Source organism: Alosa alosa, chromosome 24 (assembly GCF_017589495.1).
Source record: "Alosa alosa isolate M-15738 ecotype Scorff River chromosome 24, AALO_Geno_1.1, whole genome shotgun sequence".
NCBI lineage: Eukaryota > Metazoa > Chordata > Actinopteri > Clupeiformes > Clupeidae > Alosa > Alosa alosa.
Window position 1 is genome coordinate 9,130,315 of NC_063212.1, and position 26,124 is coordinate 9,156,438.

The following is a 26,124-nucleotide window of genomic DNA, read 5'->3' on the forward strand; positions in this document are numbered from 1 at the left end:
TCAAATATTTACCAAATAACATGATTTTATTCTGCATAAATTTGTCTTATGTCATAAGGAAAATATATTTAATTCTGAACATAACAAAAGTTTGATAAGAATATAACACGTATGTGGGGATATGTATGTGGTGATATTTTAGATGTAAATGTCATGTCGGTCAACCCGGACACATGAAAATCACCAATAATAATGGCATACAGTATGTAATTTATAACAAAACCATCTTCTTGGACAAATTTGCAAATATGATATCCAACCTCCATTCTTCTTAATATAATTATTTACAAGATGTTTTGGGTCAATGCATCTCTTCCCTCTTGGTTTCAAATCTGTAAAAAAAAGAATGCATAACACATTAGAAAATACATTTATGTGGATGTATTTATTGTCATTTTATGTGATTTTCAAAATATTCCAAATACAATGGCACAATGTTCCTTGAAACTGAAGGAGAGTGCCATGCTTCAGGAGGCAGCAGAGCTGCACAAGTGTGAGCAAACCTGACCGTCCTCATGTAGAGATGGAAGCTGGTGGTTGACCAGGTAGACTTCAATAGGCGAGAGGAGGAGCTTGTGCTGGATCACATGCTAGGAGCAACCATGAGTGAGTGCAGTGAGGGGAAAAGGAGCCTTAATTACTAAAGTAGTTATCTGTAGAAATAATGAGGCCTATACTAAGAGTGATAATTATGCCTACCAGATATTTCATCTTTATGAGAAGTGCAAAGGGTTCAGTGCAAAGGGTTCCAGTTGTCGTCTCTGTTTATTTGAGCTGTATTATGTTTGTTCATCTTCCTTTCCCATCCCAATCCCATATTCTACCAGAGTCTGGACAACCAGGAGCTTTATTTTCTGGTGCTATTGGACTAGGTGCGCTGATCTTCTGGAATTAAATACATCGTAGGCCTGTGAAAACTCTGAAATTTCAATATATTCCTTCAATGCACTGGACATATCAACACTCAATAAAGTGTAATAGTTTTACAATACTGTATAGCCTTCAGTCTCTGTGTCTGCCTTTAGTCCTACTGTATGTCTTTCCTGTTTTTGCTGCTACTGCTACTGCTCTCTGGGCTGCCTTATGCAACCATGCTGCCATCTAGTGGCCAAGACCATGTAGTCTCCTTTGGTGTGATGTCTATACTATGTCTTTCATAAAACACACAGACATTCACATAATTAATAATTATATATCAATGCAGTTAATAGGGAGCATTTGTGTCTGGCATTGCATTAATGTCTTTTTCCTCCCTGCAGGGAAGTGGGTTTCAGGATAATGTCTGAGTCTTTGCACTGGGTGAAGCCTCCAATAGTAAAGTGGGTTCACCTCCTGGTCTACGGAGCCCGCTCTTGGATGGACAGTAAGACATGAGGTGGCAAAACAGAGACCCACGAGCTATACACAAACAGTGATACTGTAACACAGACTGCTGTTTCTTATAAAGAATTTATTGTGAGAAAGTTGAAACAGTGGGAAAATGAAATGAAAACATAATATGCTTTCTATAAAGGGTAATGTACAGTGCATAAGTATTCACAGGGCTTCACTTTTTCCACATTTTGTTACGTTTCAGACTTGGATGAAAATGGATTCAATTATTTATTTTTTCTCATCAATACACACAATACTCCAAGGTCTCACAGTTGATGGTGTATGTCAGAGTGAAAAAAATATTTTTCCATTGATTATTTAAAAAGGGTATGAATAATTTTGGACTTGCCATTTTTCATAAATGAGTGATATTCAGAGACGACTCACAAATCTGCAAAGGGCATGAGATGAATTTTTGTTTGGTGCCGTTCCAATGGAAAAATATAAAGATATAGCCTGAAGAAAACAAGAAAGTTTCCAGTCACTGATGATATGGGGTTGCATGTCTGATAAAGGACCAGGGGAGATGGCAGTCATTATTTCTACAGCAAATGCACAATTTGGACACATTTGTCATTCCATTACGGTAATCAAAAGAAGTTTTGGCGATGAGGAAGTCATTTTCCAGGATGATGCTTTATCTTGCCATAGAGCAAACAACGTTAAAACCTTTCTTCAGGAAAGATGTGAAGTCAATAGCATTGCCCCAAACAGTCTGGATCTCAATTGCATTGAAAGTATATGCTGCAAACTGAAGAAAAGGCTATCGGCCCCAAAACAGAAGAAGGCCCATGAGTGACTTCTCTGAGAGCTCACCTTCCACCCCCACAATCCTGCAATATAATGGCTCTCATGATATCTAAACACAACTGTCATTTCATTTGAACAGAGCTAAAGCATCCAATATATTTTGTGGTGAATATTTTTACACTCTCACAGAATAAGAAACCTTTTACTCCTTTGTGAAGGAATTATCAACCAACCAAGATACTTAACTGTCACTTGGGATGCAGTGTGTTCATAAGTGCCCTAGCCTGCGGCCCCCTGAGTTAGCCTGTGCTGATTCCAGCTTCTTAAACTTGATACTGTCATCTTACCTTGCTCCTTTTTCACAGTAAACTGCCTATCTTTGGTGTGGACAATACAAGGCATTTAATTACATAATCTTGGGCTTTGAGTGACACTGATTGACATTTTTGGTAATTTAATCAAACAACTTTAATAATTGGGAAAATATTCGACTATGTAAATAATCATTAGTTGCGGACCTAATAGATGCTATGATAAATTAGCATGCTGTGAAAGAAGAAAATGCATTAGATGTTGTTTTAGGGTTTACAAACAAATATTTCCACTATCTATTATGTGAGGGGCTAGGACCTAGACTGCCGCTCAGTCCTGTACTTCCTCTCCACAAAAATAAATCACAGTTGTCAATTTGTCTCCATCTCCTACTACTCCATCCCCTATAAGCAACTTTTGTGTATGCTTGAATATACATGCCTGTGTTTGTGTGTGTTTGCCTGTGTGCAATCGTGTGTGTATGCCTGTGTGTGTGTGTGTGTGTGTGTGTGAGAGAGAGAGAGAGAGAGAGTGTGTGTGCATGCCTGTATGTGAGTGTGTGTTTATGTGTGTGTGTGTTTGCGTGTGGATGTACAGTATGCGTGCATGTGTGTGTGGGCGGGTGTGTTTATACGTGTGTGTGTGTGTGAGAGAGAGAGAGAGAGAGAGAAGCTCCATGTAGCTCCTCTCCTCATCATCCTCTACCCTTAGGCCAATGGGTGTACATCCACTAAATGTACCCATTAATGTTCTAAGATATGTCAATAACGTGTTTATACGTTATCTTTAACATCTCTAACGTAACGTTAGAACATTAAAAAACATTATCTTAACGTTAATTTCTAACTGCGTTGTAGCCTATTATGTCACTATTCATTGGCCTGTTATGTGCTAGTTTTTGGCAATCGTACATGATTGCTCACAGAGTAGGCCTAGGCTACTTATCATGCATAAATTACTACTTGGTGTTAGCCTATCTAGTGAACCAGCCCACATTTTCACCAGTTTTGAACTGAACCAAGGATGGGTCATCAACAATGGGTGTTGCATGCAAAACAAAAGTTAATGAGATGCATAAATGGGAGAATAATATGAACAGTTGTCTGGTAAAAATGGCAGAAATTAGCTGTCTAAAATGCTATAACTTCTGCAGTGTAGTGCTAGTTGACTAGTTTTGTGTAGGCCTATCATTCCTTACTATGATGGGGGGTGGGGGTGGGCAGGTCAGCTATTTAACATAGAATTGTATGACCCAGACCAAAATGACCACCAGCAGGCTTCATTGTTCTCTGCACGTGCGTTGTCTGTTGACTGCTTGATCTCGAGCATGTCGGGTGACGAAAATTCGGCAAATATAGTTCATTTTATAACTAAATATCACCTTTTAACTGAAAAAATCAACAAAATACCAGATGCAGACATGTTATTATTTTCCAAAAAGCAATTAAAAAAAATAGGCCGTGATGACTTTTGGGGATTGCCTCATAGGGCCGGTTCAAGTAGTGGGAAGCAGAGAGGCTGGGGGGCCAGTCAAAGGGGGGTGGCGGGCCTGAGTCGGCCCGCGGGCCTTAGTTTGGTGACCCATGTCCTAAACCATCCCTAATCTTGCAACTTTCGTATATGTAAATGAGTGTGTGCATGTGTGTGTTTGCTTTTGTGTATATGTGTGCTTCTCTGTCTGTGTGTGTGTGTGTGCACGTGCGGTGTGCATTTGTGTGCGTGCATGTGTACTGTGTATGCGTGTGTCTTTATGTGTGTGTGTGTGGGTGTGTGTGTATGTGCGTGCATGTGCGTTTATGTGTGTGCGTGCTGTGTGTGTGTGTGTGTGTTTATGTGTGTGTGCATGTGTAACGGAGGCGAACTGAGCTAGCAAGCTAGTTGCACGTGTAAATCCTCACACCCCTAACCTTAAGAACGCTTCTAACCGCTGAGTTGGAAGCCTGGGCTTTTAGCTCAGTGGTTAGAGTGTTCGACTCCCATGCCGGTGTGTGTTGAGGTGGTGGGTTCGAGGGCCGTGAGCGGCGGACGAATTACGACCTCGGTTACACATGTGTGTGTATGCATGCCAGTGGGTGCATGTGTGTGCATGTATCTTTATAACTGAGTGTGTGCCTGTGTGCGTGCATGCATGGTTTATGTTTGAGTGTGTGTGTGTGTTTGCAAGCATGCGTCCGTGCGTGTGTGTATGTTTGTGTGTGTGTGTGTGTGTGTGCGCTGCTTGTAGAAATGTGATAAGTACCGGCAACCCTTCGCTCAATTCCACCAAAGACTCAAAAGTTGATCGATGGCATGCACAGATCAACTGTGCTTTTGAATAGATATTTCTACCATGTTTCAGGTGAACGTGCAACCTGCATGAATATAATTATGTGATATTTTACAGTGGGTAGGCTACAATTAATTTAAATCCCTAAATTCACAACAGTTTATGACTTGGGGGGTGACGACAGGAATGGCCTCATCTAGCCACCCCTATAACATTTTCTGGGGGCACAATATCATTCCCCGCAGCAAGGGCTTATGGAGAATGGTGTGTGAAACTTCCGGATATAGTAGGCCCCCTCCCCCCTCTCTTAGAGCAAAAGATTTTCGCGCTCAAGATTGTGTTGTGTTCGACCGTTACTACTGGTGAAGACAGCTAGCTGGCAAAGCTGCTGTATTAATCAACAATGCTACATAAATGTGTCAAAATAATAATATTCTTGTCAACGACATTGGTATTTACCGGTCTGGCTTACAGGTATGATAAAGTTTACGTAGTGTATAATGTAATGTTATGTTGACTATATCATAACGTTAAGTTAGTTACCTTAATAGCTCTATTACATTCATGTTACCTTGGTGCTAGTTATGACAATTCTGTTTAGCTGCTGTGTAGCTAAGGTTAACGGTAAGTTAGTCAATGCAGTCAGCCTTGTTGACTTGGTTAGTCTAACTGTACATAACACATTATTCGCAAATGTCAATGTCCGCTCCGCAGTAAAGTTGTTGCTTCGAGGTAGCAAAGGTCATGGCTAATCAAATCTGTTGCTCAGAATTTTAAAAAGGGGGATAGATTCTAATCTAGACGAACGTCCAGAAAGCCTAACACATCAATACCGTCATGTATCGTAAAAGGACCGATTTCCACGCCTTTCGTTCGAAAAATGTATATTTGATTGACAAACCCTAAATTTTTCATCTGATTTGGCTCTTACAGGGAGCTTTTAGTGCCTACAATATCCGATTTTGTTAACCGCGCTTGGAATTTGGTGCTGTGTGTGTTCCCTATTTCTCCCCACTCACTTGGCCCGTCAAGGAGCAATAAGGGACATTACAATGTAGAAAGCGAATTAGCCTGAAAAAGGGTGGTAGTACAGCTGAACATATCATATGTGGTATCATGGTATCGTTTTTTATGTAGATTAAAATTGAAGGTGTCTCCAACACCAATCCTATGGAGACAGTTAGCTGCCTTTTATTATGCGAGGGCATAAAGAATGAAAACGAGCGCAGATTCAGGAATCGACGTAAGTGAGTGGTTGACATGACATGGCTTTTTTTGGTCCATTGTCAAAGATGAGTAACGTTAGGGTACAACCTGGGTACAACCGGGACGATTGAAACGCGGGACGACACAATTTTTTTTCCACTTATCGGGCAATAATATATCGGCCACCGATATATCACGCATTCCTATATACTTCAAATATTCAGGGTCGTACCTACTTGTGTTTACTGCTAAAATGATGCTAAAAGACCGGTCACATAAACATTAGATATGTCCATGGCAATGACTGACATGCAAATAAAGTCTATCAAAATAAGTTCAAGTTGAAGTAGTTTTATTGTCATGTACTTAATTATAAGTAATGAAATTCTTAATTAAGCTCAAGAGCCAGCTCAACTTAAAAGAGTAAAAATTGAAAAGCAGTAATTAAGAAGGTGTATTTTGTGTGTGGTAAGGTAACACCCACTTTTGGGTCCCGATCCACCAGTTAAGAAACACTGGCCTAACCTACAGACCATGTAAAATAAACTGGACGAGGGACACTTGTGACAGCAACACACGCGCACTGTTTCTCTCCCTCCCTCACACATTGCCTGATGGAGGACGTCCTCCACACATAGTTACTCGGCCATCACTACATTAGGCCTATGCATAGGCATAGTGTAGGCTATGGAACATATTAGGGGTTTGCACGGCGTGTCATCAGATCTGGACATCACCATATTGGAGATACTCGCCTCATTAGAAAGCATTAGGCACTGAAGTAAATCCCTAACATCGTCAAGGAAAATGGTAATTATTGCCGTGTTTTAGGTTGTACTAATAGGTCACACTGAGAAAAACATCTGGTGTAGGTATCGACTTCCAAAAGTTATTAAAAAACCAGGGAGAAGGGACAATAATGCCAGAAGTTATCAGAGGAAGGGGGGTGCTTGTGGTTGATCTTGGTACTTCGTCTCCCTCACCCAACTCATATGGATCTGCGCTGCCAATAATCCGTAATTTCTCGAAATATCGCGCCTTTTCTTGTGGTCCAAGTCCTGCCCTATATGCCTTTGCATCTTAGATGTATTTTGATGAGCTTTTCTGTTGTTTAGACACGGCTACAATCACGTAAGATATCCAATGTGACGTCGATGCAAACCCCTAATAAGAAAGCATATAAGACTGGGCTATGTAATGCAAACATGGGGGACTCGAGTCACATGACTTGACCCGAGTCAGACTCGAGTTACATTTTTTAAGACTTGAGACTTGCTTGATCAACATGCATAAAAGACTTGACTTGACTTTGACTTGCTATTCATGACTTGAGACTTGACTTAGACTTGAGACAAATGACTTGAAATTACTTGACTTTTTTATTTTTTCATAGATATTAAGGAGTTAAACTTTACGATTTTAGAAAATCTGTTTAGGTGCTATTGCATGCGTCACGTTAGCGAACCTGTCATTGTTACCAAGTGACGTGACAGACCAACAGCAAGTGCCAGATCAAATGAGATAGACTGAGGCAGGCTAACTTGCAAATATGGAAGGCTCTACTACACTCTACAAAACATAATAATGCTTGGCTACACAGATGATTTATCTGACAGCTCAAAGGAGAAATGAACAGCAGTCTACAAGTGTGCAAATTAGCGACATAACCACCACCACGTCGATTTTCATCCGTCAGAAGTTAGTCGTTAACCTAATGTCAAATTTAAGGCAGGTTAAGTTAAGAGTTGGCTTTGAATCTGTTGTGCTTTTTAGTTAACACGATATTAGGTTATGTGTGAAATGGCAAAGTGAAACATTTTCTTGTCTAAGTTTAATCTTGATAGCTAAAATGTTGCCAATATAACCTAAAGTAAGCGCCTCTCTTTCTCCCTCCTTCTTAAACACATCCCTGTTCCATACGTTACAGCCTAGTAGTAACAACAGTCAGTAGGCCTAGCTAACTGCCAGCAATCAGCATAGAAAAGTACCTTACTTCAGATGTTAGGCTTATGTATAATATGATACAGCATTGACGTCCTAAACCCTACTAAAACCCAGTGCGCTGTCGCGCTTGTCAAAGTTTGGCAGTGACGTCGGCGGCAGCGTTTGATTCATTGATTAGTTCACTTTTTCAACATTATTGGGTCCCTGGAGATGACATGTATAACTTGAACTCTTTGAATATATTTTCATGATTTGATGTAGCTTACCTAATATTTGAGGCATATTGAAACAATAATAGGCTATTTTATAATAGGTCTACTACTTGAAATAGATTTATTTTTATTCATATACATTTCATCTTATTCTATAAACCGTTCAGATGTATGTGGCTTGAATGAATGCAATGTCTATTTGTTTGTTACAAATAAAACTCCAGCAGTTCATAACTAGCCTACTGTAGCTTTTACTGTAGCTTTATTTTAAATGAAAATGTGGGTAAATCATCATGAATTTGTATGATTTGGCTATGACTTGACTTGCTTGACCCAAGCTATGACTGACTTGGACTTGCTTGAGACTTGAAGGTTAAGACTTGTGACTTGCACATGTGTGACATACTCCCACCTCTGATGTAATGTCACAGCAATGTAGGCTAACAACGCAGCCTGGACTACTGCCACTCGTAACAGCAACAAACAGGGGCTCTCTCTCTCTCTCCCTCCCTTGAAAGTCCTAAAAACTTCTCAATAAATACGAACCTCTAGATTTGGCATTGGACTGCCGTCAGATTTAATTTGAAGTCGTTGTTAAGTAGTTTACTAAAATCCTTTTGTAGGCCTACTAACAATTCCAAATCTCTACTGTCCATCTACTGTCCATCTACTCAACTGTCCACTTACTAATAAGTATAAGTATATATACTCTTGATCCTGTGAGGGAAATTTGGTCTCTGCATTTATCCCAATCCGTGAATTAGTGAAACACACTCAGCACACAGTGAGGTAAAGCACACACTAATTCCGGCGCAGTGAGCTGCCTGCTACAACAGCGGCGCTCGGGGAGCAGTGAGGGGTTAGGTGCCTTGCTCAAGGGCACTTCAGCCGCTTCCTACTGGTCGGGGTTCGAACCGGCAACCCTATGGTTACAAGTCCTACAAGCGCTAACCAGTAGGCCATGGCTGCCCCCCATGTGATCTGATCTCAACAAAACTCATTTGCACCCAACGACTGATAGTAATGACATGCCTTTCTAAGGTGCTGACAAATCAGGTTGACAGTGACCATGACTATACCTAATTTGATTGGTTGATCATCTTTTTTATTTACGTGTTGCTTAGTGCTAAGGTTTCCAACTCGGGCTGGAAGCCACTTGGAAACGACTGGAGTGTAACACTGTGTTTCACCACATTCACTAAATACAATTTCAGAAATGAAAACGGGAGATGACAGCAAAGCAAGAATAAACAAATCTGTAAAATGATTAAATAAAATGTTTTGTTTACAATAATAGTGATTGTCGGGAGAGATAGGGGAAGCCTGACTTCCCTTAGCTTTCAGGTTAAAACACCACTGCACAGCAACAAATCATAATCAAATGTAAAGTTGATTTGCTGACTTTCACCACTCAAGTTTGTGTTGCTAACCTACCTAGGCTATGTCATTTAGTTAATTTAGGCTTACTGTTGGGTTTAATAACATTTCAGAAATAAGCTACACAACCACGCAGACTTTTACATCTTGAGAGAGTTCCTTTTAGGTAACTCTTCCGTTAGCTCACGCGTCATGTCTATCGTTGTACATTGTAATGTAGTGCTCATCAAAATTATAGAAATGGACATTGCAAGGTATTTATCTCTTCTATGATCCCAGAAAATGTATTTTATTTATTTGAACATTTTTATTTGAACATGTATTTTATCTAATAATATAGAAATCATAATGAATTGCATCCATATCAGGGCTCTACAGTGCGCCCATTTCACTCGCACATGCGAGTAAAAATTATGCCGTGGGAGTGCAAAAAATGACTTCTGGTCATTGGTCATGGTCATGACTGGTGCGAATGACTTCTAACCATGTCAATGTTTGTCTACAAAATACACCGCAACATCGAGAAACATTACTGGTGCAAACCATAGAATCACGTCGCGAATTCAGCATAAAAACTACACCTCCCATCAACGTTAGCAGTTTCGCGTTGTGACTCGCTAGTAGTCGCTTCTATCAAATCCAAGAGCGCGCAGAAAAAGCGGAAAGTTAGACTAGCCAGCCCAGAGCCATATAAAGGTAGAGTTGCGACAACTCCATTGGCTAATGTTCCATTTTTTTTTCAACAATGGCGGCTAATGGAAGCCTCAAATAGTTCGAAAAGTTAACAATTTATAATAGCAGCAGTGCAGTTACAGACTGTTTGTAGCCAACATTTCAGACTCAGATTTACATTATTGGCTCATCCGGTAATAATAATAATAATAATAACAGTAACAACAGGTAGTCATTAGTATTAATAACCTAATTATAATAATAAACTATTTATGTATCGACATGACATTTTCTGCTGCTCAGTTTTTATCAGTTCCTTATCAAATAAATTAAAAGAGGCTAAAGCCCAATAAATGTGCACTAACCTAATATAAGATAAACCTCATTTCAATTAGGCTATGGATTTTAAGTTTTTGGTTTGTAATTTTAAAAGACCATCATGTCAAATAGTTGGGATAAGGCTATGGATTTAAATTGGTTTAATTTTAAAAGAGCTGGGATAAAGTGCCCCCCCCAAACCAATTCCTCCATAACTGTGGATTTAATCGTTTGATATGTGGATAACTTTCAGTGGACTAAACACATAAAAGGTAAGATTTTGTTATCACAAAGCTAGCTGGTTAGTTAAATATGGCGAAGCATATTTACAGCCAACTTTGTAGGCCTACTTGCAGCAGTGAAACTGAGTTTGTTGTTAACATGGTTGGTAACGTAAACGTTTCTTCAGTTAGAGCAGGACTGGTTTTTTTTATTTTGCATTCATTTTCATTGGCAAAAGCTAGCCTACTGTATGCATGAGAGAACCTAGATTTGAGGGAGCTGCAGCTGTTAGCATCAGCAGGTCATATTAACACAGCAGGGCACACTAGCCCAGTGATGGCTAGCCCAGTGATGAAGGATCGTGTAAAAATCCCCATCCCCAGAAAGTTTCAAACCAAGCTTGCTGATGATGCATGATCACTGATCAAATTGCTATTTTCTGACACAATGCACACCATTTCCAGGTGCTCACCTGTCTGAATCTCAAGCTCTTTAACCTAGCATCTGCTGTTCACAGCACGGTGAATGACAAACGATGACAAAATGCTGTTTATGTTTATGAGTTCATATCCTGGTTATTTATCGAAGGACTTACATGTCACGTTTTATATTTTATTATGATCACTCGCATTACCATGGGGTTACTAAATAGGTAGGTCTAATGCTACGGTTAACTTAGAATGCCCACCATTACACTAGAGATGTTAAAAAACTTTTTTTATTCTGCAGCTGACGATAGGCTAGGCTTGGCTAGGTAATTAAGCTCATTAGCTCAGATCAGTGACTACCAGAGGAAACGCGGGGTAGAAAGCTCAAACAAGTAATGTTAGACTAGCTGTGTTACAGTTTCTCGTTGCAATCAAAATTTCACAGGAGCTCCATGCGCTTTTGTAGGCTACACGCAGTCTCAAAAACACTGTTTACAGCTTTTCGAGTCACTGTACGAGGTCATTTATTTTATATAGCGATAATTTAGATACACTTATGGGGTGGGTGCAATAGCGTTTTCTAAAGAATCTCTTCTTTTGTACAGAAATTAATATTAAGTGACACATACGTAAAAGGGCGGAAAAAACGTCACCTTATATAGCAGGCTAAGATATAAGGTCTGGAATTTAATTTAATATTGTTGTAATGGTAGGATAACTACATAGTTTACACAATAATTACACTGTGTTATAAATATTGTATATCAATGCATTTATTGACTGTCAATGAACCAAAATCGTGGCTCTGTCTATCATTGAACAGTAGCCTATTTAATCCATTGTCAATCACTTCCGGGAACTATTTGAAGTTTACATGAACCACGTGACCTTAACGAATTTTGAACACCCATTGTCGCAACTCTACCTTTATATGGCTCTGAGCCAGCCAAGATCAAAGATTGAAGAAATTAGTTATTCTATCCACCGAATTCATTGGATATAGGAGGAACAGGATGAGATTCTGAGAATGCAGTGAGAGAAGGAAAGGTAACCTAACATGCCTTTTAGCCCAGTTGACGTATTGGCTGCAATATGCAAAATAATAGCTGTAGCGAACCGGCACAAAAGTAGCCTCCCGTAATACTCCCACTTTATTCAAAGGTAGAACGCTACAACTCCAGGCTTCCACGCATGCTTGTTTGTTTACACCGAATACTGAAGTGCAAAACGAAAGTAGGCCTAACGTTTGCCTACTTTCCCCGTCAATGCAGATATTTCAAATAAAAACTAAAAGTATAAAACATATATCCTTGATTAGCCTATGTTGGGTTTTGTGGAAGAGAAAATGTACTGTTTTAGTAGTAGTATTAGGCAGTATGCAGTCAGATAGGTCACCATGGGCATATTTGATTTAGCTATAGATGGATTCACAAATAAATAAATTAGCCTACATTTGGCAGGATACATACAGGCTAAATGCAAATATGGTATTATATTATTTTACATTAACAAAATGTAGGATAATAGAACAGACTGAAAATAAAGTAGGCACTGATCTTTAAAATCCTGTTTTCTGTAGCCTAAATGTTGTCAGTCATTCTTAATATTCGCAATTGGTGCACTGGCATGTTTTAACTGTTAGCTGCAGTATAATGTTAGATTATGTGTAAGTTAAGTACAGAACTGACTGTGCGCCCAAATTTTTGTCTGTGCTCCTAAATTTTTAACTTGGGCGCACAAGTGCTCCTGAAAAAAAGTGTAGAGCCCTGCATATCCTTGGACTATAGGCCTCAACAGTCCCGCCCCTCCTCCGAGATAGCTTAGTTTCCTGAAGTAAGTTTCCCAGTAATTTCTCCAATCGATGCCTGGAAAAATCTGTATAAAGAGTTTTAGACCATGCCTTAGGCTAACCAGCTTCAACGTGACTCATACAACATATTTCGAGTGAAAAAATGAACAGAAAATCCGACAAAAGGCAAAGGTACAAGACTGTACAACATAGTAAACAGTTTAAGCTTTTTAAAGCAATTCTCTCAACAATTCTAGCACCATTTAAAAAAGGTAGAGTACAACAGTGTCAGTTCTAGTCAGGTGGTAAGTGCTAGGATCAGCAAGGCTAGTTGTAAGTAGAGCTACGAGAGGAGATGTTCTTGAGTTTTTTGAGAGGGATGTCCCTGCTCTAGTAGGAACTGGTAGTGCACTCCACCAACGAGGAACAACAGATGAAAAAAGTTTGGATTGGCCTGAGCGTAGTGGTGGCATAGCTAGACGCCGTTCGTCAGAGGAGCGCAACGGTCTGGAGGTAGCATATGCCTGTATGAGGGCATTCAAGTAGACGGGAGCAGAATTGGAGACTAATTGGAGACTACTTTGTAGGCAAAGGATCTGCTTTTACCAGCTTTTACACGTTAGGATGTTGGGAAGTGTAGTACTTTTCCGTTAAATCACAAATATTTTTTTTAAAAATCAAAACAAGGTTGATGCCCCATTAACTTTTGGCCTCAATATGAGCATGTACAATCGCTTAGTCATGTTGTAGCTGGTTTTAAGTCTACCATGGACGGTTACAATTTTATGGCTTATACTTCAGTTGTCAAAGGAGAAATTGTATTGTATTCTTACTTCGGGAATCAGCTGTGGGCAGGACTGTTGAGGTCTATATGCGCAACTATTTTTCTCTTATCCCAAAACTGTGAGAATGAAAGCTAATTTAAAAGCTTCTTAAAGTGACAGGCACTCAATTAGAACTACACACCACCACTTTAATGACATTAAAAACATGTGTAATAGTTTAAAAATCAATATAAAGTACTCATATTGATATTAGCTATTAGTAATTATGGAGATCATAAAATACTATAAATTATTAACAGATTATTAAAAGATATAACGTTTATGAATTCCAAAATATGAAATAGAAACATATGACAAGCCATAATTTTGTGTGTGTGGAGAGTCGAGCAGAGACTAGGATCACCACTGATGTGAATGATCACCATTCCCCATTTAATTTCTGTCCCCTCCCCATATTGTTAGCCTAACTTCTATAACTCATTGTCTATCTTTTAATTTCTTTATATTTTATTCTCTCTCTTCCTTTCCATCCAACCATGCACCATTGTCTATCTTAATACCTTCTCCTTCCCCAACTCTTAAAAGTGTCTGCTAAATCCCATTTACGTTTTGAATTTCTTCTGTATATCCCCTCGATCCCTTACACGCTTTTCCACCCTTTTCTCCCTTAACCTGTCTATACGTCCTTGTTTGTTTCTGCCTGTGTTTGTTTTCATCACCTTCTATAGCCTATTTCAAATGCCCTCACAATGCTTATATTTTTCCTACCTTTCCCTATGGACATGTTAAACATCATTTCAACTGAATAATCTTTTACCTTGTATTTATAAAACTGAATTATTTTTAATTTAATGGATCCTTTTTGGTTTGCAAGCACTATATTCCCCTCATGAAATGAAAACAGTCTACATATATTTTTTAACATTATGAGATCCTTTTGTCATTTGGAGCAACCACTCATCATGTGGTGCGACCAATAATAGCAAATTTTGTTAAATTCAAAATAAAAAATAGAATTTCTGTGGTTAAAATATTATATATTATTTATATATATTAAAATATGTTTAAGTCTTGGCTGTATTTTTTTGAGGCAAATAACATCACTCTTAACAGCCGTCAGTATTTGATAAGACATATAATATCCACTGGAATTTTGTTTCTTTCTATTACACCTGCCAGGGAATCTGTATTTTGTGGCTAAGCTGCTGTCTAGCAGGTAAAACATGTTTAAATGACTATAGTCTATATTTTAAACAATTTATTAGCTAGAAATGATGCCACAAGTCTACATTCAATGCTATGAAGCTACTTCGACAGTTTGTTTAGATCCAGTGACACTGCCGTCATGGAAACGGAACGTCACACTTCGGTACTCTATTGCCTGCAGTTATTACATTTTCAAAGTTTTTAACCCAGACAATAATGTAATAACTTATTACATCATTGGCAAAAAGTTATTACATTATATTCAGAAAGTTATTACATTATTGGCAAATTATTACATAATTGGCTTTATTACATTAAAATTATTACGTTATTGGACATTATTACATTATTGGCCATTATTACGTTATTGGCCGTTATTACATTATTGGCTGCTACACAGCCGTTCATTTAAAAATGCCATTGTTGTGCTACATGGTAATACCATGTATCAAGTTTTATCAAGTTTTAATCACGATGATCACAAAACCGGTATATCGCGACACCCCCTACTTTCAAATAGCAAATCATAAATTGAGCTCCACTGTAGTACGTTTTCATTTGTCTATGGGTCTTTCTGTCTTGTATGTCTTACTAACTCATGTTTTTAACACTTTTAAAATATAGCTTTTATTCAGGTAAGTTAGCTTTACCTGAAGCGGCACTTCCAGTAGGATGGCAAACATCAGTAAAACAGGGGAACTCAGTAAGTATCATTGTCACTTTTGAATATGTATGAGCCTATTGTATACTGTATGTGTACACTGCATAATCTTTATTTACAGGCTCAAAGTCCAGTTTAAAAAAAAAAACATGCATTACATAAAGAATACAAAAATAAATACACATAAAAATAACTGTCCACAATGATTAAGACACATACTGTACCTGTGTATTGCACTGATTAAAACACATACTGTACCTGTGTATTGCACTGATTAAAACACATACTGTACCTGTGTATTGCACTGATTAAGACACATACTGTACCTGTGTATTGCACTGATTAAAAAAAACAAAATGTGTGTTGGGGTGGCACGGTTCACAAAACCCACGGTTCGGTTTCTATCACGGTTTTAGGGTCACAGATTTTGGTTCTGTAGGGTTGTTGTTGTTGTTGTTTTTTTTTTTTTTAATCTTTAACACTCCAGAAATACCATACTTCAGCATGTGATATAGCTTAATTATCCACAATTTAAGCTACAGTATTTAAAATAGTTATAACATGTAATCATGCAAAAACGGAAAGAATTTGACTTGACTTTAAGCACATCTTAGAAACCATCTCTGAGGAAAGCGGTGAGATTTTGATACAGCAAGAGGGAAGACATTGATGATTTCAACATGCTTTTAATTTATTTGGGAAAAAGTATAATGCGTTATTGCCATCTACAGGAACGTTTGCACCTTTTCTAGCACATTGAGATTGGCTGAAATATTATGGAATATCAATTGAAATAACAGATCACATAGGCTTTGTTGGACAATGCTTTGACAATTTGTCCTCATGTTTCGTCATGCAGTTCTAGACAGTGGTGCCGAAGTGTTGGCGAGAGGGAATTAATGTTATGGTACGCATATTAGTTTTGTTCTGGTTTACCGAGTGTATGGTTTTAAACAGTGTTTGAGCTTTAACATTAGGAAGCATTCATTTAGCATGATAATCCATCTGTAATGCTAACGTTTTGACAAGCACACCAAATTTGCCTACCTTGTTCTTGGCCATCTGAAATTACTCCTCTAGCTTTGCTGCCTCTATCGTTTCTGTTTTCCTTGTTTACCAAAAATGTTTTATATCCATGATGGTCTTGAAGTCTTGAGTTAGTAATTTAGCATAACATTGTGTGCTGGTAACGATACATGCATGCACTGTCATTCTCTCTCCTGCTCAACCAAAAGGAGTGCATGCGCATAGCTCTGCATTAAGTTGATTTTGATAAGCATGGGCGGGGGGGTCTAGGGGTGAACGTAAGTAAACCCTTGTGGAGCAAGGCTTCAGCGGGAGAAAAGAGGGAAATGGTAGAGGAGAAAATGCATAGACAGGAGGAGAATGTAAGATGTACTAAGGCAGTGTCGCAGGCAAAACAAAGGCAGTGGGTGAACTGGGAAGGGGTGGAAAAAAGATTATTAGATGGAAAGATCTATGGGGCATGGAAGCTGGTAGGATCAGATTTATGTTAGGTGCTACATATGATGTGCTCCCATCTCTCAAGAACTTAAGTCAATGGTTTGGTGAGGATGATAAATGCACACTTTGTTGGAAAATGGAGCGGGTTGGGAAATGAAGGTTGATCTTGGCCAGCAGATGGCGGTACCTCCACATAGTGAGTACTAAACTAAGACCTGTCTTAATTCTGTGGTTGGATTCAGAGAAGATAGTTTACTTCATTGAACTTACTGTTCCTTGGGAAGACAGAGTGGAAGAGGCCAATGAGCTGAAGAGAGCGAAATACACTGAAATAGCAGAGGAGGCAGCCAAGCGAGGTTGGAGTGCACGATTAAGGCCTATAGAAATTGGTGCATGAGGGTTTGTGGCCAGATCTGCTATTGGCTTGCTGTCTGAATTGGGCATTTGTGGACGAGGTCTAAGGCAGGTGGTTAGTAACATGTCTTTGGCAGGAGAATGAGCAAGCGAATGGTTGTGGGTAAGGAGAAGTTACCCATCCTGGGGCGCAAGCTATGTTAAGCTAACTGGCTCATTTGTTTGGTGTTTGTGACGGACCATGCTTAGGTCGATGGTGGTTGGTTAGGGTTTTTTAGGGTTATGGTTCAGTCCACATCAACGGGACGGACCAACCTAACCAACCTAGACCATGCCTAGGTTGGTTAAGAGTATTTGGATATTTTATTGTGGTAATATGGTGGCAACATGGGGCGTAAGCTAAGGTAAGCTAACTAGCTTTTGTGTTTGTGATGGACTGTGCCTAGGTTGATGGTGGTTGGCTAGGGTTTTTATGGTTATGGTTCAGTCCGCATCAACGGGACGGACCAACCTAACCAACCTAGACCTAGGCTGGTTAAAAGTATTTTGGGTATTGGATATTTCAATGTGGTAATATGGTGATAGCACGGAGGGGAGTGTCTCCAGGACGCTGGTTTCACGGTTAAGCCTTCATGAGGTGTCGTGGGCCTAATTTAACGAAACATCGGTGAATGAGGGTGCCCACTTGATAACCCCAATGACATGCCGCATACTATATACTGCTGTTGGATGGGCCATTTGTCTTGTGTTTGTGACCATTGGTTGGCAGATTTGTGGTTAGCATGTTTTTTTTTTTAAGTTAATTTGAGTAGGGGCTTCTGAATGTGTTTTTACCTTGGATTTTGGCACAAGGGATTATAACATCTAATCCTGTGTATTAATGTAATAATGTGTTTACTGAATAGCCTACTGTCATGCAGTTAATTGGATACTGTGCAGAGTTGGGAAGTTATGGTAGGCAAACTTGGTGTGAATTCACATACAGGGGAAAATTCTCTCGTTGTTGAGTAGCCTAATAGTATGTACAGTGCGTACGGCCGTACACCTGCAGGCGCGCCTGCGTGTTGCCACTAGCATAATGAATATGTGTTGCACAGTGCTTGCACACAGTCACAGTTCTATCAACCGTTTTCTTTCCGCTGTCATCATAGGTAAAAGGAAATCCAAAATATTCCCACACACCAGACGTATGCAACGCTGGCACATCCTTCAACTCCGGGCTGCCTTCGTTATCTCTCCCACTTGCCATTTCTACTCCACCCTCCACAACTCTGCTTTTGCACGAAAGGAGAAAAAAACAGTTTGAAGTCACATCCCGGCATGAGTAGGGTTGCCACATTTATTTGATTTGTGAAAATCAAATTGGCTACATTTTGGTACTCCCTCTGTCCCTTGGTGGCCTTGTGCATAATGTGTGTGGTGAATACAATGTTGAAACATTTCCTATAGTTTCTTACCTATATATTTGCCCTGATGCACTCGTTGACCCAGACACACAAACTCACTTTGGACTCCTTTCAATGCTGTCCCTTTCTATATTAGCCTACAGAGCAACTAGGACAGGCGTGTACAGTGGGTCCCAGTTAAGAATTGACACTTCATTCACCATCAAGGTGATTCACGCAGCTGGGTGAAATGTAAGTACAACTGCAGCCGCTTGGGGGCTGCATAGTCCGCTGTTGCGTTCTGCGGTCGAACCGGACCAGCAAGGGCTGTGATTGGCGGGTTTTCAGTTTGTTTCTCTGTGTTTTTAGCAGCCCCTGCAACATGCTAGTCCACTGTAGCCTATAAGCTTTGTACATAATGTTAAACATAGTTTTGGATTCAGTGGCAAGATTTCTTGATTGCACAGTGCCTGCCTGTCTCTCAGTAATGTTTTAAAATGAGAGCTGTCAGCTGGAAGTAGGCTACTTTGTCGGCAGTCATGAGAAGTTCGCTTGCTAACAGAACATAGATATGCTGCCCAGAAACCTCGTGAATAGTTCTGATTTTTTTTACTATAGCCTTTGCCTACAGCATCTCCTTAACAGTAATGTTAACAAAATGACAGCATTCATATGACAAAGGAAAACGAATTCGGTCACTCAAGACTGCAGCAGTGTAGGCTACAGTCCTTCCCAATAGGCCTACTCGAAGCAGATAGCGTTGTCTGACGGTCGAGTGGGTTAATGCACGTATTTCCAGAACAGGTCTGCAACTTTCAGGCAGTTCTGAGTTCGAATCTAGGCAGGAGCAGAACCATATAAAGGCCTAGGCCTATTGTTATAATTTTTTGCAAGGTGTTGCTAATGGCAAGACGTTTATAAGACGTTTGGTGACACGTTCTTTATAATGAGCGCATACGGGGAGTAAAATGACTTGTTGCCGTTTTGGGACATAAGCTACATTAAGCTACATTTAGTTAGTTTTGTGATGTTTTGCACTTTTGCCTCATGTGTTTTCAGGTTTGAGGGCTTTTTTTGCCAAGATTGACCTTGGTTAGACTCTGCATAGTTATTTCTCCATATGGAAAATAAAGTCAATTTTCGACACACGTCTGTTATTAGTTCAATAACAAGTGTTGCTTGTTAAAACATGTGACTAGTGAAACTCAAATGATTTTAGAAATATTTAGGCAAAGCCTAAAAGTGTTACTTTGTGCCCTGCACTCCCCCACTGCTTGTGAAAGAAGGGGATGGGGGAGAGGGGCTTAACGTGAAAAAGCTTAATGTCCCAAAACGGCAACGAGTCGTTTTAGGCTACTCCTTGCAGGCCTTCATAATGGTAGGCTATGGAAGTGGGGGGAGGGTATGGGATGACCAGAGCCGTCATCTATCGTCTTTCCAGGCACACACAGCTCGTTACCATATAGCCTGTCGACAGCCTTAACAGATAGGCTCTGCTCCTGGGTTTGGCCTCACAGCGAACTCAATCCTCTTGTTGCTTGCAGTTTGTTAAATAAAGCGATGCAGATTGCATTATTTATTTCTGATTAATTGCGTCTTTTGATGGCTTTTGCAACATTTGCTTGTTAGGCTGGGCTACTGTCAATGTCCTGTACAGGTCAATGTTCAACAATTGCTGGTGTAGGCCTACAGGCTATTAATCAATTAGGGACTGTTCGTTATTTATTTAAAGGAATTATCCGGAGTAAAATGCACTTTAGATCAATTTACGGATGATTGGGAGTACAAACGTTGAGTTGACATCAAAATCATGTCATTCAGATGTGTTTTGAGAAAGTTCGATTTTACCGTTTTTAGTCAAAACTCGTTAGCCTGGAAGTGACCAGGGCAAGTCATTTCGCCGCTACAAAACGCTATTTTTATACCTCTTCTACAGTTCCAAACAACATTACACTTACGTGGTAGTGAGTAGAGGGTCCCTAAAGCCAAACCGAAGTATCCCGAGGTCTTTATGTGGTCGGATAGAGAGTCCAGAATGAATTTCATCAAGCCAATACCTTTCCGGAAATGTTGCTGTTGCAGCTGGAGTCTTTAGGGGAAAGTCCGTAGAAGTCGATTGCAGAGTGTGGAGTAACACACTCTGGAAATTCACAATTTCGTTGCCGTTTTAAAAAAAAAAAAAAAACATAGTCCAGTCCATACAACTTCATTTAAATTTCGAAAGAAATACTAGACTATGCTTTTTAAAAAAAAAAATTGTAAAATCAAAACTTTCTCCAAACACATCCGAATTACATGATTTTGATGTCAGCTCAACGTATGTACTCCCAATCATCCGTAAATTGATCTAAAGTGCATTTTACTCCAGATAATTCCTTTAAGGGGCTACCGGAGGAGTTTTGGGAGCATTAGTCAAAAAAGACGTGACCCTCCCTCGCCAGCAAGAAATGTTTCTATGACCCTCCAAAGTGATTGAGACTTCATCTTTTTAAGTTTTAAGTGCAGTGGCCCCTATCTGCCCCCTTTGGAATTATATCTCGAGCCTATTATAAGGTCCAATGCGTTATGTCCTGGGATTCGGACGTGCTCAAAAAGAAAAGAAAAAACACTTTTTTATAGATGCTTATGAGGCGCAATATGAGAGAGAAATTTGATGATCATTGATCGTTGTTTTGGGACGTTAAGCCTTTTCCATATAGGCGTCAGTGAAGGAGATTGAAGAATGACCATTTTGTTATACGAAAATATTTCTAAACTTCAAAAACTCAGGCCATCCTTAAAAATATTTTCGTTTGCCGTAACCCGACCGACCCTGTCAATTTAGAACCGACCCAAATATTTATTTTTTTCCCCTTTTAGTCCGACCGACTTGCCGGTTGTAAACTTGCGTTAATACCGACCGATTTTTTTTTTTACTCTAAACACCAATACAAACGCAATAAAATAATATTTATTTTAGTAGGCCCAAGTATTGTGAATATAAATTGCCTACATGCAAACGTGGCTCACTTAAAAAAAACCTGTGGCGTCATCTCTACACCATTGGTTTTACGCATGTCACACTATGGCCTACACTTCGTTTCATTCACACAAACTGATAACGCTTTTACTTGGCACGAAGTTCTGGAAGAACTGTGGCCAGATCTTTTCTCATCCCTTCTCCCCTAGTCTAATTGGTGACCGTGTGGAGTATTGAAATTGGTTGTGGTCTATTCAGCATTTCTCAAAATATGGGTCCGCAACATGGAGACTGCTATCCTAAGGAGTCGTGGAGTGAAATTAGGCCCGTGCTTCATCTGATAATTTGCTGCACAGTTGATCAAAGAAACCAAGGATCGACGAAAAAAAGAAAACAAACGTTTCTGCTATCGATGTCATTAAACATGGAGCCCTACAATTAAGTGGTGGTATGAGCATTCATTCAATGCGCGTCTGCGCAGAGAAACTGAAACTAATCGATAACGTTGGTATCAAAGCTCGCCTTCAACCTGTTGGAAGGCTATTTATTTATTTAACTAAAACTTAATAGAACGACATTGTTTTTTTTTGGAACTTCCTTAGAAACAGAGCAGAGACTGTATAATACACTGTATAGCATTGAGTATTGTATAGTCAAATTTCAATATAACCTGGCCAAGAGCTATTGTAGCCTTCTTTCTGGGTACATGTAGATGAGCCTTATGACCCAAAGTCTGCCATGACCGGCCTCAGGTCAAAGAAGTTTGAGAAAGGCTGGTCTATATAACCTGCATCAGAATGAGGTTTGCAATGGTGCGCCTGAAGGCACGGGTTGAAGACCCAGTCAGTTACGTCACGATATGCACATTTGTGTAAATTCATTCCCACGTAATCACCATGACCAAAATTGTACTTTTTTTTTTACTTTGAATCTTGAAAAAAAAATATTGACCTACCTACCGACCCATTTTTTTATTTTTTTTTGGCTGTTACTGCAAACAAAAATATTTTTAAGGATGGCCTCAGTGTCTAAAACTCAGTGTCATTCAGACTCAACCCTCTTGTTGCTTTGATATCTTTTTCGTTGTCGTTTGAACGTCGGCAAGCAGGCATATTGCGGTTGCAATTTAAGTGAAATTTTTACAGTAGGCCTACAACATGCTGTTAGGCTGTTTTTGTGCAAAAAAAACGTAGGCTACAGTATGTTAACCAAGGAACCAAATTAAACACGCCAGCGAGATAGCTCGCCCCTACCTTCAGTAGCCTATTCCCAGATAAATTCCACGCATTGTTTCGCTTTTGTTTGTGATACAGGCAATGCTTTCAAGCCCTGTGTTGCTAACATACCTAGGCTGTGAAACTAGCTAGCTAGCCTATTGGTGGGTTTAATTGAATTTGAGTAATAGGATACGCAACCATTTACATCTGAGATAGTTTCTAATTCCTGTAGAGCTCACCAAAATTATAGATATGATACAAGAGCACACTGCCCCCACCTACCCACACGCACACTACACACACACACACAGTCACTGCTACACTCCCCTCCCGCCCACACACACATCTTCATCACTCACATGCATGTGACAATAAACTTCCTTGTACACTTATCTGCTATAATCCAAGATAGATTTTCTTCGAGTTTTTGACCATTTATTTTACCAAATGACATGGGAAACATAATTCATTTCATCCACATATTCTTATGCACCATGCACAACAACGCTACTAAGTTAGCTTAAAACCGTGAGAATCAAGCAAGCGTCACGGGCCGTCACGGCATTAAAGTGACAGACACTCAATTCGACTTGCACAGCACCAATACAGTGTAATGACATGAAAGAGAAGTTTATATAGTTTAAACAGTGCTGTGCAAAAGTTAAGACACCCATGCTGAAATTGACTAAAGGGGAGGAACAAAAAAATATTTTTGCCTTTTGTCTTAATGCCTTAATTAAAAAAAATATGTTAAAAATAGGACATCAATTATTTTTTTTTGTAATGTATCATGTATCGTAAATAAATAAATGTTATTATATATAAATGTCTTAACTTATGCACTGCACTGTATATTCTAAATAGTAATAGTTTGTACAGTGGCCTACAGTGTACAGTTGTACAGTGGCTAATACTAATAATGTAAATGAAAAAGGTGAAAGAAAAACATGAATAATCCTGTTCTGCTGAGAAAATGGGGTGCGTGATTCATGAAGGAACCCGTCCAAACTTAACCGGGACCCACTGTTCTACAAAGTGGGGTCTGGGTCTGTGGCTGCGCGGCAGTTGCTAGGTAATAATGTAAACTCTATTTTTGCTGACAATCAACAAAAAGCATGCCTTTTATGTCCTAGTCTGACGGGATGATAAACACAACCAAGAACAGAACCGTTCATTTTCACCAAAAACCGGGACAATTTGTGTCCCGGGAAATATTTGTAATTATCCGGGACAGTCACTCAAAAAAGAGAACAATCTCGGGAAATCCAGTGCATGTGGCAACCCTAGGCATGAGGCTGCATTGCACATGCCATGAACCGTCAACCGTACAATTCACACATGCTCTGAACCGAGACTAGCGAACCGAACGGTTTGGATTTTTTTCATGAACCGTGCTACCCCTAGTTGTGTGATAATCTTTATAACATATTCTGTCTATGTAATCACTTAGGTATTGTTGCAGTTTTACAAAAATGAAGCTGCAATTGTTTTGGATCATTGTAACACACAGAAAGCTCTTTATATGGGGTAAGATGTATTTCATTGTTGCCAAGGCTCGAAATTAGCAAGTGCCAATGACGGAAAATGGTGGAAAACGTCTGCTTATCAACTGCAAGAATAGGCTACTTTAGTCTGTCATGTTAAATTCGCTTGCCATATCAACTCCGCTTCGCATCGGTGTTCTGACATGGTCAGGATTTATTTCCACTTTTATTTATTTAAGGACAGACAAACAATACATTTTATTAGGCTATACAGCCAAAATGAGAAAAGGAAACTTCACGAGTCTTACAGTTTTTTGATTACCCTTTTATGCATCTGCTGAGAAATCAAATAGATTGCCACACAAATTGAACTTTCAGATTCAGATATTGCATAGAAATGTATTACTTGCATACAATGATAGCTAACTAACTACCCATGGAATGATATGAAAGACATACTTTTCAGAACCAATGAGGGAACTGGAAGTGGTCGAATGAAACCGTAAAGCTCTCCGTGCGCTGTTGAAAATATAGCAATTGATTATAGAACCCCCAGTGTTTCCTCTAGATTTTTTTTAGCAGTGGGGGCAAGCCATCTGCATCCTTAACCTCTACGGTTTTTGACTGTTTTAGAAAGAAATGGCTGATCTTTAATGCAATACACACACCTACATGACTTTTTGCACTTTTACATCCCTCTCCCTATGCTACAGACCTTTTATTTATTTTCTTATTTCATCACAAGTCAAAACACACACACACACACACACACACACATCTGACTTTCTCCAACTTTTGCACATCACCATTTATTGTTTTTGATTTCTCCTCCATCTATCTACCCATGTCCTTTATTGCCTAGCCTTTCTCGCACCCCCATCCCCAACACACACACAAAAAACACACACACTTACATCATCACTGTCATCACCTCACATACATACAGCACACTGCTTGCTACAGTAAGCCTCCTCTACATACTTGCTGCACACTGCCCCCCCTCCCTCCCTACATACACAGCACATTATCTTCAGGATCTTCTCCAACACATATCCTCTACATACTGTAAGTATGTAGAGGATATGTGCACACTGTCCCCACCTACCCACACACACACACACACACACACACAGTCACTGCTCCACTCCCCTTCCGCCCACACACACATCTGCACTCTCATCACTCACATACATCATACATACAGTACTCTGCTTGCAATAGTAAGTCCCTTCACCATACTTGCAGTACACTGCCCCCCCCCCCTACATACACAGCACATTATTTAATCAAGAGGCTTCTCAAACACACATCCCTAACATACTTACAGCACACTGCCCCCAATACACAGCACATTGTCTCATGGGGAAGCTTCTCCAACACACATATTGCACACTGCCCTCTCCCCACATACACAGCACACTATCCCATCTCCCTTGTCATCCCCCAACACACACACCAAGACCCTGGCAGTTGGGTTAGCCCTTGAGCCGTGGATCTGCCAAGGTTTCTTCCTTAGTAAGGGGAGTTTTTCCTTGCCCTGTTGCTCTTGGGTGCTCCTTGTTGGTGCCCCCCCCCCCCATCCCAATCCTCCCCCACCTTTCTTATGCAGCCCTTGCCACTTAATCTACTAATCTACCCCTCTTCTACTGCACTTTTTATCCCCCCACCCCATAAATGCACAAATAGGCTGACACCAGACATAATTTCACTGCATTTCTTACATCCAGTAACTATATGCA

At 39.7% G+C, this 26,124-nt stretch overlaps 1 protein-coding gene across 4 annotated transcripts in view; it reads left to right on the plus strand.

Annotated features, from left to right (window-relative positions):
* The first annotated feature begins 5,025 nt into the window (after window positions 1-5,025).
* Window positions 5,026-26,124, plus strand: part of LOC125289095 (cation channel sperm-associated auxiliary subunit delta-like) — a 70,344-nt gene continuing 49,245 nt past the window's right edge. Inside the window, exons 1-3 of one of the 4 annotated variants that reach the window (XM_048235777.1) lie at window positions 5,026-5,176; window positions 15,486-15,564; window positions 24,352-24,428. In XM_048235777.1, the coding sequence (XP_048091734.1) occupies window positions 5,106-5,176; window positions 15,486-15,564; window positions 24,352-24,428 (227 nt within the window). In that variant the 5' untranslated portion in view covers window positions 5,026-5,105. The remainder of the gene's footprint in view (window positions 5,177-15,485; window positions 15,565-24,351; window positions 24,429-26,124) is intronic. The other 3 variants (XM_048235776.1, XM_048235775.1, XM_048235778.1) reach the window with 3 other exon arrangements.